General features: G+C 54.6%; 1 protein-coding gene across 2 annotated transcripts; it reads left to right on the top strand.

Annotated features, from left to right (window-relative positions):
- The first annotated feature begins 664 nt into the window (after nt 1-664).
- LOC138688787 (BPI fold-containing family B member 4-like) lies at nt 665-9,232 on the top strand. Of its 2 annotated transcripts, XR_011327616.1 has the most exons (13): nt 665-862; nt 2,578-2,701; nt 3,004-3,207; nt 3,301-3,565; nt 4,044-4,148; nt 4,662-4,808; nt 5,556-5,619; nt 6,153-6,213; nt 6,907-6,998; nt 7,099-7,141; nt 7,893-7,948; nt 8,138-8,561; nt 8,609-9,232. XR_011327616.1 is itself a non-coding variant. In XM_069801310.1 (12 exons), exons 1-11 carry the CDS (start codon nt 824-826, stop codon nt 7,922-7,924), a joined length of 1,176 nt encoding a protein of 391 aa, XP_069657411.1. In that variant the 5' UTR covers nt 665-823; the 3' UTR covers nt 7,925-7,948; nt 8,138-9,232. The 2 variants fall into 2 exon arrangements, 1 of the variants encoding a protein (XP_069657411.1); XM_069801310.1 differs by having other exon boundaries at nt 8,138-9,232.
- The last annotated feature ends 2,453 nt before the right edge of the window (nt 9,233-11,685 follow it).

Below are 11,685 nucleotides of genomic sequence, written 5' to 3'. Positions count from 1 at the left end.
GCTGCCCTGGGCTGGACACGGCTGCTGCCGCAGCTGCGAGCTGGTACCCGCTGCTGCCTGCAAAGCACCGCACCATCCGCACCACCCGCACCACGGCCGCGGCCACGCCAGGCACCCGCGGCCACGCCAGGCACCCACGGCACATGTGGTTCTGGTGGCTGCTCTCCCGGTGGGGTCGGGGGCTTTCAGCAGGGCCGGGTGTGCGGGGAGGATTTGCAGCCAGGGGCTCTTGGGTGCTAGCACCCTCCTGCTCCGCTCTGGGTCGCTTCGGGAGAGCAAAGCGAGAGAGACGGCCGAGTAGCTGTGAGCAGCAGCAGCCACCCGCGCCACGGCCCGTGTCCCTGCCATAGCCAGCCACCCTGGGCCGCGTACAGGGAGCTGCGTGGCGCTGGGCTGGATGGGGTCTGATCCAGAGCATCCCTTGCCTGGGGGTGTAAGTCCCTGCCCCAGCCCCCAGGGGCTGTGGGGGTCTGGACCTGCTGGACCCTCGGACTTTGCTGCCCCAGGCATGCGCTGTCTTGAAAGGCAAAGGGGGCAGGAGGGGACGAGCCCTGGGGAGCGGGGTGGCAGCGTGCCCCGGCCAGGCACGGCACCCAGCCCAAAGGGACGGGGGTGAGCCGCCAGGCTTGCCGGGTGCCGCTGGCCACGGTCCGGCGCTGGCCACGGTCCGGCACTGTTACGTGCGGTGTTTGGGGTCAGGCTGGTGCAGGGTTCACACTCGAGAGCCAGCGAAGAGGAACTATCCCTGCTTCATCTTTCCCTGGACTTTCCTCGTTCCTGCAGTTCGGGTGTATAAGAGCTGCTCCTGCCAGCCGCCGCTGAGATGCCGTGGGCAGTGGCACCGCAACATCAAAGGGCTCAGGTAAGCGGCATTAAGGTACCGTGGCCACAGAGCTCCTGCTCCCATTAGACGACCTACAGCAAAGTGTAACTCGCCTTTAAAAGCAAGAATTTTAATGATGTTTTCCTTTGATTTCTGTAGTAGCATTTAATCTTTTATGAAAATTAATTTTTAAAGCTAGTAGAGCTCTTGCTTGTCAAATTCCATGTTTATTATTGTTGTCGTTAAGTTTGTTATAATGACTAAGCTAGCAGAAATGACTAGGATTTTTTTCATGATCTTGGTGACCAATTCAGGTCGATTTTCAGCTTATCAGATCTCATCTCAACTGGTATAAAATAAGTGTTTATCTGCAAAGCCATACATGCATTTTGCACATGCAAAATGTTGAGCTTGCTTAAATGCGTGTGACCAAGGAGGCAGCAACCCAATAGATATTGTTAATAACTGTGGAGATAGTTGTCTACTTTGTCACGTATTCTCTCTAAGAGCTCTTCTAAAAGACCTGACAACCATTTTGGTATCCTTTTACAATGCTATGCACGTCTTGCAGAGACCCTCCAACAAATCCCACTGATTTTATTTGACACGATTTTCAATAGAAGCTGCTCAAGCCTCTATCTTTCTCTCCTGTTCAATAATCACAGCTACAGGAGCTGTGCATCATTACATGCTGATCAAAGGGAAAATGTAAAAGACAGTCTAGTGAATTAAAGTCTAATTTAATTGTGCCGAGAACTGTCATAGAGGGATTTTTTTTTTAAGTATCTGGAACAGATAAAGAAGTTGTTCAGTCTGACCTAAATAATGTTATTTCTCAGTGTTGAACCTTTGCAATCCGCAGCCCATACATTGTTTTTCTCGGAAGAGACAAGGCGGGGTGTCCGGCTCGGGACTGGGCTGTGCAGGCAGGTGCTCCCTTAAACTGGGGCCTACGGCAGTGCTTTGGCAGATGCCTCTTTTTCTTTCTTTGCAAATACCTGTCTGTGCATAAACAAACACTCCACAGCATTGGTTGCAACCCCAAGAAGTCCAGCTCATGCGGGAACATGAGGTCCTTGAAGGTGTTTTCTTTTGACTAGAAGCAGATCAAATACAGGGGAAAATGGGCTCTTTTCATAGCCTGAATGGAGCAAGATGAGAAAAACAAACAACCTGCCCACGGAAAAGTGAGTCTGATTTTGGCTGCGCTTTGAGCTTTAATAATGCAAGGTGTTCTTCATAACGGAGAGAAGGACATGACTTTGACACACACCATTTTTTATTCGGCTGTGCCCCTTTGAGTGTTCTTCTTTCAGGGCCATTTTGGAGTGGTCGGAAGCCATCCATCTCTCTCACTACAAGGTTCTCCTGCCTCATGTCTATCTCTCTTGCTCTCTTTAAAATGGTATTTCCCCCCTCCAAGCTTCCCTGTGATGTCAGGCACCCAGCTCTTTAGTGGGGTAGCCCAGCCAGGTATGGAGACATCCATGGCTCTGGAACAGCATGTCACCGTGTTCAGTTGCTCCCTGATACCCAGAAGCAGTTTGACCTCTCTGGGTGGGAAAAAGGTGCTGCAGGTCTGGGCTGGTCCCCCAGGACTGGGGGGACGGTGTCTGGGGGCTGTATGTCCAGGGGAAGCCTGCCCCACCACCCCCGGGTGGCACACATGAAAGATGGAGAGCCGGACCGGTGCCCAGGCTGCTGATTCCTGTGTCGTGGGATTGGTGCTTGGGCTGATGTGGGTCTCCCCACAGGTGCCGGGTCAGGAGATGCTGCCCTTCTGGTGTCTCGTCCTTCTCGGGGGCCTCCTGCCCCCCTCCCAGGGCCTCGTCAGCCTGGGCAGTGTCCTTGGGCTGAGTCCAGTGCAACCCAAAGACGGTGAGCTCGGACGTTTTCCACATTTCCCAGGGGAGCGTTGTGGCACGGGCGGCTGCATGCCCACCTCGGTCCCGGTGTGTCCTGTGCCACATCGGGCTCATGGAGCATCCCCCTGCTCATCAGGGACCTGCCTCCTGGCAGACTTGGCTCCATGGGGAACCCAACTTTGCTCAAGTGTGCTCAGGGGTCCCTGTGAGACCTCACGAGCGGGTCAACCTAATGTAGCTGAACCAACCTTTCTTGTCAATGAAATCTGCCCCATGGTGGAAGTCTGATGAGTAACTGGGACTCCCTTGGTGCAGGTCTGCTTGGTACCGGTCTTCTTGGCAGTGAAGGTCTCATCAGCAAAAAAGGTGGACTGCTTGACACTGGCCTTCTTGGTAAAGGTGGGCTACTTGGTACCGGCCTCCTTGGGAGAGGAAGTCCGACTGGAGAAGAAAGTGGAGGTCCCCTTGATGCAGGAAATGCATCCAGCAGATCTGGGGTCCTTGGCACAGGCCTCCTAGGTGAGGAAGGTCTGCTTGGCATGGGTGTGCTTGGGAGAGGAGGGCTTTTGGGCAGTCAAAGCCAGAACAGTAACGGAGGTCTAACTGTTGCAGGAGGACAACCTGGCAGCAGTGGTCTGCTTGGCACAGGCATCCTTGGTGGGGGAGGCCTTGGCAGCGCTCTCCTTGGCAATGGCCTCCCCAGCAACGGCCTCCTTGGCAATAAAAGCCTTCTTGGAGAGACAGGTCTGCTTGGCACAGGGCTGCTTGGAAAAGGAGGTCTCCTAGGCAATGGAAGTCTGCTTGGTCTCGATGGTCTTCTGGGTGAAGTCGAACTGCTGGGTGATGGAGACCCTCACAAGTCAACACGCTTCGCCTGGTAAGTCAGAGCAGAAGCACAGCAGTGGTGCTCGCTGGAGGGTAAACAAATAACGTCCAGAGGATGGGTTCCCCCAAAGGGGTGCTCCAGGGGACCAGATCCTTCCTGTTACACAAACCACCAGTCCTGGGCTCACAGCTCACGTGAGGAGCTGCGATGAGGGAAATTCCAACCAGAGATGGGAAAAGTCTTCTCTATGGGATGATGTGATACTGCAATGGGCAACCCAGGAGGTGGAGGAATCTCCACCCTTGGAGACTGAGGTTGAGACTCAGCAGGACACAGCTCTGAGCAACCTGATCCTGCTTTGAAGTTGGCTCTTCCTGGAGCAGGGGTTGGCCCTTCCCCACCTTCATTTTTAACTGGGAATATCCACATAAGTAACAGGTCAAATGATGAGCAGGAGGAGATGGGACTGTAGGGTCTGGTCCTGCTAGTCCTGCCATCTCAAGTGGGTTTGCTTCGGTGTTGACCTCAGGTTGAAGGTGCTGAACTTTGAGAACATCCGAGTGTCGTGGAAGGTCCTTCCTGGGGGCGAGCTCGTGCTGAACCTGTACTCGAAGCTGATGCTCCGCTTGCCAGGGTGAGCAGGGCTGGTGAGCGAGACAGTGGAGCAAGGCCATGGGGGCCTGAAGGTGCTGGGGAAGATGGGACATTCCCAGGTGCTGGAGAAATGTCCCCAAATGCTGAGTGAGGGGCTGATGAGGAAAGCTCTGCGCTCTGCTGCTGTCTCTCCCTGGGGACATTTCCAGCTGACCTCACTCCAAAGGCATGGTCTCAGTCTTCGGTGGCCAGCAGAGGCAGTGACCCTCCTGTGGACAAGGTGTTGGAAGGAAAGTGCTGAGAAGGCTCCATGCTCCTTCATGTCGACTTGTCCTTCCTACCCTGAAGTCAGAACTGTCCTGGAAAACCCTCCATGCCTGTTTGCATGCTGAGACTTCAATGATCTGCTAACAGGACCAGGAGCCTGACTGAAGTCCTGAGACTAAAACATTGCCCCAGCCGAGCCCAAGCTTGCAGCTTAGCCACAGATACTGCTCTTCTGTGCTGATTTGGTTTCCTCCAAAACCCTCCAAACTACTTCCTTATTTTTCAGGATTTTTCGCTTTCTGAGCGGATCCTCGGTAGAAACAAACATCACGTCACACATCGCACTGACCCAAGACACCCCCGGTGACCTCAAGTTAGTGATTAAGGATTGCAGCAACCTGCTCCGCGGCTTCAGTGTCAACCTGCGGAAGGGGTGAGTGTGGGAGCGTTCACCACCACCGGGCTGGTGTCATGCACCGAGCAGCTGCTCACAGAAGCCCTGAGGAGATTTGCAAGGACAGAGCCATCACATGCAGAGGCTGAGCCTGACCTCCCTGGGCTTACCTGGGGCTCAACTGTGGCCCCCGGCACAGGGCTGCACTTCGTGCTGGAGGCAGATTTCTCCATCCCTCACCTCCAAGCTCCCCAGCCGGGCTCTAGTTTCCAGACTTGAGACCACGCAGTACTTCGCAGAGAAGGTTAATTCAGCAAAAATCTCAGAGGCAGCATGCAGGGTAAATGGCAGGTCCATTATCCAGCCATGAGGAAGCCATGGGATTTTCTCATAGAAAAGCCAATTTATTTTGAGAAACCTGCAAGGGGATGGGATATTGGTATGTGCATGGGGAAATAGTTAAAAAAATGGGCAGGACTAGCCGTGGATCAGCTGTTTGCAAGTTCGCAGTGGGGCAAAATTTCAGTCTCAAATCTGGGCATGGATTTACACTTTAACAACCAGATTTTGAGAACCAGATAACAAAGTCCTGAGCATCTATAATTCCTGCCAAAGCCTGGGGGAGCTGTGGGCTTGCAGCATCTTTTAACATCAGAGATAAGAGAAGACAATGGGTACGGCACTCAGCGTTGCAGACCAGCAGAGGAGTTCAGATTTGTCTTAATGCTGAGCCGTGGGTTTTGACAACTTCCCTGGTAATTTTTGTCTGTCTTTTTCCCTTTCCAGCTTCTTCACCAATCTGGTGAGCAGTTTGCTGAACTCTTCTCTTCAGTCACTCGTACCTGCGCTGGTGAGTGCCTGAAAGTCCTTTGCTGTAAGAAGCTGCACTTCAGCTGAAATTAGTGCTCTTGCCATAATTGTCTAGCAGATTTACACACACATACATATATATATGTGCATGCCCAGACATATGCTCACATCCCATAAGTGAATTCCGCAAACTTCCTTGATCTTTCTTACAATCAGAATTTATTTGTTAGAAGTAATTCAAATTCCATCATGCAATGTTACGGGATAATTTGTAACCAATTGCTTTCTGAAACCCCTTCTGGTACCGAGATGGTGTGGTAAGCAGAAGTGACAGTCTCACTTAGAGAAAAGGTGCTTGTTAGAAAATCTTTTATTCTGCTAAATGGAATCTGTGCCATTTTGAGAAGAAGGCTGAACAATTTATATTGCTCTTTTTCCTTGGAGGAAACTATGTTCTAGGAGCTGATGGCTCCATCTTGATTTAAAGTCTGCGAAACTCAAACGATGTTAGGGAAACGCATTGCTACACCCATGATATTCTCACCAAGGTTGTGCCACTTGTTACCGTTGCAGCTTTGCCCATTAATGAATATTTGGGTCAGCATCATCAATATTAAGCTACAATTCCTCAACCGTAAGTTGTTAAATTTTCTGTTCTATATTAATTTTTAGAGTGACACTTGAGTTTTGCGTGTCTAGCCATCTCCACAGGCAGCGGGTGTCCTCGGAAGAGCCGGAGCCATGGGAGCAGGAGTTGCTCTGCATCGAGCACGAGCAGCTCCGCTCCACTGGCAAAGCTGCTGTGGGTGGCACAGTCCTGGCTCACTCCCCTGCCGTCTGACATCACGAAAGCATCACGATCCCGGTGTGTTCATGGTTGTTTTTCTAACTGGGGCCAGACCCAAGCTGCTGCCAAGAGAGGTGGCTCTGCCGGGACCCCCGGTTTGCAGCCCCACAGAGCCTGGGGGGGTTTCCTCCCCAGCTCTGTTCACTTTGAATCCCACACAGATCCAATTGCTGCTTCATTGCAAGCAACCTTGTCCCCACGTACCCCAAACATTTCCCATGTGTTGAGACATGCACCAGGCAGCTCCAGGACAGCAGCTTTCATGGGAGCCTTTGAATCCCGGGAGGTTTGAGACCTGCGGGAAGGATGAGGGGTTTTTCCTCCTCTCGTGCTGGGGACATGGCCAGGCAAGGACTACGCTCTCCCAGCCTCTGCCAGATACTCCACTTGCCCCCACGGATCCAGGCAGGCAGAGCACTCCAGCAGGCTCCCGGCAAGCAGCAGCTCTGCCCAGCCCTGACGGCCTCTCCTTCTCCCCAGGTGTCGTCTCCTTTGGGCTCCTGGGGAAAATCCACGCTGCCCTCTCCGATTTGCCGGTGAAGTCCGGGCAGTTCGTGGAGCTGGATTTGCAGGTACGGCCGTGTCCCATCCCTGGTCCCCCCGCGCTGCCTGCCCTCCTGCCTGCCACAGCCTCTGCAGTCACACGCTTGAATGCCGCCTTGTTTTTTGCAGAATTCCCCATTCCCAAGCGCCTTCATCAACTGGCTCCTTCAGAGTAAGTCCAGCCCCGATGCCGCGATGGCGATCCCCGCTGGTGTCTGTGAACCACAAAGGGGCAGCAGCCACAGAAGAAGGGCTGCACGGGGGGACGCAGCCCCAGTGTGGGTAGTGGCCAAGAGCGGGGAATGGGTCCCCGTGGCAGTGCAGCCAAAGCTGTGGGGTGTTGACGTATCTCAGGGTGGTCCCACAAAGTGCTTGCAGCCCACACGGCACAGCAGTGCTGCGGGGCAGTTGGGGTCCCTGGTCCTCAGAGACATGCCCCAGCTCAAGCATGGGCAGGTTTACCCGTGAGCGGTGGCTGCTTTGCCGCGCTTGGCGGCTCTGGGCGTATGGTCGTGAGACACAGTCTGTGCGCTCCTACTGACGCCCTGCACAGCCCCGGAAAAGTCACTTCACCTCTCATAAAAGGATTTAATAATATTTACTTAATAGGAGTGAATAATGGTCCTCAGGATGCTGTGAGGATTAATTAATATTTGCAGAGGTGATTGGAAGAGCTTTCAGCTTCATATGTATGCAAAGTTAATATATAGAGGAGGGCAGGAAGAGTTGGAAGCCGTCCCAGCTTCCCCGGAGGCGTATTCCTCAGGGCACTAAATCATCTCTGCCCATAAAGCCAGGGGCTCTCAGGCCGCCGGCACATCAGGCACCACGGAGCCCGGCCCCACGGGTGGGGGCTGCCAGGGCTCAGGGCGGACGGAGGGGCTGGGGACCGGAGTGCACTGACCTGGGTCTCTCTCCCCCAGCCATAGGCATCGATCCCGGGAGCTTTCCATAGCCGTGGGGCCAGCAGCGCTGTGGGGTAAGGACGATTTGCTGGCTGGAGACCTGGCTCAGAGCTCTGCTGCCAGATGTGCCGGTGCCTGGGCTGGGTGAGATGAGCCCACCAGGGCTGACCCTGCTGCCTGGTAGTGGGGGGTGACAGGGGAGCACGGGGCTGCCGCTCCAAGTCCCTGTGCTGCCCAAAACCTCAGCTCCAGCATCCCCCCAGGTGCCCCCGTGGGCGATTCCCACCGCTCCACCCTGAGGAGGAGGAGGGAAGGAAGGAAGATGACCCAATACACAGAGAACAGATGTGAAAATGAAGAAACCCAACCAAGAAAATACACTATTTCTCCTGCGTTACATTTCAGCCTTATCAGCCTTTGGTGTCTCTGTCCAGCCCAGGGTTAGCCATGCTGATGGTTAGCCGTGCCAATGGTTAGCCGTGCCAATGGTTAGCTGTGCTGGTGGTTAGCTGTGCCAATGGTTAGCCGTGCCGATGGTTAGCCGTGCCAATGGTTAGCTGTGCCGATGGTTAGCTGTGCCAATGGTTAGCTGTGCCGATGGTTAGCCATGCCAATGGTTAGCTGTGCCGATGGTTAGCCGTGCCAATGGTTAGCCATGCCGATGGTTAGCTGTGCTGATGGTTAGCCGTGCCAATGGTTAGCTGTGCCGAAGGCGCTGCTGGCAGTGGAGCCAGAGGCAGGAGCCCTGGATCATGCCCATGTGCCCTCCCAGCTGTCCCGGCCATAAGCCTCTTGTTACGGCAATCACTGACAAAGGCATTGCCCTGACCCTCCAGTCCTTCCTCACGCACACCCGAGTTTTGCCTGGACTGGGGCTGTGGTTCGGGCCAGGTCATTACTTGGCACAGAGCAGACTTTCCTGATGCTGGACCAAGACAGCCCGGCTGGCGGCAGCGATTTGGTCCCTGTGCAGCCGCCCCATGGGAATTTTGTGAGTTGGCACCAACCGCAGCAAATTCCCATGAAGGGAAGAGAGAAAAGGGACAAACGCCGATGAAGTGTAAACGCTTTGTCTTTGCTCTCCTTCTGCTTCTTGATTAGTTTACTATTTCAAAAGGAAATTTTGCTGTTTCCAGTGATTTCATACTGTTAACAAGAAGGCAAAAAAGGCCTGCAGTCTAATCCAGATGTGTACTTAGCTGATTTGTTCCCAAACAGTTATGCTTTGAACTGATCAGAGTAAATGCTATCCTGTCTTGTAATCTCCAAGTGGATTTGGATGTGTTGCATTGTGGGTGAGGTGGATTCACATCCCTCCTGTTATTCCTTAGAATAAAAAGGATTTTTCTTCATCTGCATTCAGCACGCGATTTGGTTTCTTTCCAAACTGCTGAAGAATTTTTGCATTTGCAAGGGTTTTGTTATTTATCTCTCCTATCAGCCACAGGAGTAACTCACATGCAAAGAATATTTAATAGATAAGTCTGCTGGAAGGGTGGGGAACGGCAATGAGCTGCAGCCCCGGAGCCGGGTCTAAGCCCTGCCCAGCCCTGTCGGACCAGTACCTCTCGTAATTTAAAGTAGCTGCAGAAATGTGGTCAATGTGAGAAATAAATCTTCCCCTCATTTGTATTTATGCAGATTTATTCTGCCCTTGTCCCTGAGCTGCTGGTTCGTTTATTCTCTCTTCCTGCTCCCCGCTTGTTGCCAGTGAGCTGGGAGCTGTTTGACATGAACAAACACGTCCCTCGCGCCCTGCTGGGGCAGCCCCCCCCGGGCTGGGGCCGGGACCCCCAGGACCCCGGGGGTGAGCGGCTGGTGAGGGCCGGCGAGCTCTCGGGCGCAGGAGGAGATCGCTGCCGGCTGCTCCTCGCATCAACACGCATCCTGGGGTCAGCCGTGCCGCAGCCCCCGCGCAGAACGGTGGCACGGCGAGAGCTGCCAGGGCCAGCGCCAGATCCACGAGCCCTGCAGCCGCCAGAGCCGCCGCCGGCATGGCACCGTGTGCCGCCGGCTGCTTCCCAGCACCCATGTTGGCTCTGCCGGGCATCCCTGATGGAAGCACCAACACCCTCCTCTGCCTCTGCCCACCACGGGTCCCTCTGCTCCCACTCAGGGCCCCGTCCCACGAGCGTGGGCACAGGGCGGACCCGGTCCCGTGAGCTGTGGGTTTGCAGACAGCATCTTCCCCAGCGCCCCCGCTCCCAGGGCCAGGGCTCCTGCTCACATCCCACTGCCTTGGCTGGAGGACGGGACCCACTTCTCACCTGGCATTTACGCTTGACTTACTTTGCAGTTTGTCATTCCAGCCGGTAACGTGTCTGCTGCAGTCCCTGGCCCCTGCAGCTGGCACTAGTGCTGTTCCAAAACTTCACACCTGAACTGGTTTTGACAGAAAGTGGTTTTTTTGTACTAAATTGGCTCTGTGCAGAAACCACAGCTCTGCCAAGCAGCAGTGGCTCTGGGGAGCAAAGGCCCAACTGGGGGAGTGAAGAGCTCCTGTGCAGCTGATCCGAAAGTCAAGTATTTCAGCTCAAGTTCCCCACAGAATTATTTGATTTGTGAACAAAAGCTTTCAGGTTTTGTTTTTTTTTTTTCATGAAAGAACAACATTGTCATTGGGGAGAGACCATTTTCCTGTAGCCTAACCTATAGCTCCTGCACGCCGCAGTTGAATGTTTGGGAGTCTAAATGTTTCTCTAAACACCTCAGAGTTTCCCACTGCCATTTTCATAAGTCGATGGGGTGACCGAGGTGCCCCCGATGCCCAGGGACTCCAGCCCAGCCTCTCCTGCTGCTCCTCGCTCCTTTTACCTGCCTGCGGCCACCTGCAAGCAAGCAATACCCTGAGTAGCCCAACCTCGGTGGGGGGCAGGATGCCACCCCCCCAGCCAATTAAACACAGAGGTAATGATGCTATTGAGACATGGGCATTAAGCACCACCAGGCTGCAGCCGGCGCATCCCTCCTGCCTCTCACAATGAACACTGATGCGCTGAGGGCTCCGGGAAATCGAACTTTATGCCAATGAACTGCGTGTGCTCAGCAGCACAAAGGTGAAGAGCAGACAGACGGATGTCCTTCGATGGCAGCGGCAGAGCTGTGAGGGGAAGGACAGGGATGGATGGCATTGCCTTGGCCCAAGCTGTCTAATATGTAACACCTCGTTGGGCACGTTTGATTTCCAATTCCTAAGGAAACAGAAGGAGCAGGATTAAAGATAGTGCCAGTTCCCAACCCAGGCTCACTGGCTGTGAATAATTGCAAAGACAGGTGTAAAGGTTTCCTCAGTAATCCTAGACCCTAAATGCCAAAAAGCAAATCCTTCCAGGTGGCGCAGTGCCATCGGAGTGGTTCCCACCTCTGCTCCCACAGAGCAGGGGGCAGCCGGCCATCGGCCACCACGGGCCCCACGGAGCCAGCAGCAGCGCCCGCCTTGCCAGCCCGCACCAGTCTGATGCACTGATATTAATGTGAAATGGTGCCACAGGGGATGTCCCTGCCACCTGGCCCTGGTGTGCGAGGGCAAGTGACGCTGGGACAGCTCAGCCCCCCGCGAGCCCTGTTTGCGAGGGCACCGATGTGGTTTTGTGCAGGATTTCGCCCAGGGACATTGCAGAGGAGTCGAGGGCACCCAGAGGCTCCTCTTACCCCGCTCTTTCCCCCCACGGTGGCCGGGACACGTGGCCCGCCCTTTGCGGTGGCTGCCGTCAGGAATGGTCAGCGTGCGGCCAGCCGGCAGAGCCGCGCGGCCGGAGCCTGGCCCGGGGCCGGCAGTGCGTGGCCGAGCACGGCTCGGAGCGATGCCAGC

Source organism: Haliaeetus albicilla, chromosome 2 (assembly GCF_947461875.1).
Source record: "Haliaeetus albicilla chromosome 2, bHalAlb1.1, whole genome shotgun sequence".
In the NCBI taxonomy this organism is placed as follows: Eukaryota; Metazoa; Chordata; class Aves; order Accipitriformes; family Accipitridae; genus Haliaeetus; species Haliaeetus albicilla.
Note: the sequence above shows the minus strand (reverse complement) of the source record. Positions and strands in the feature narration are given on the sequence as shown.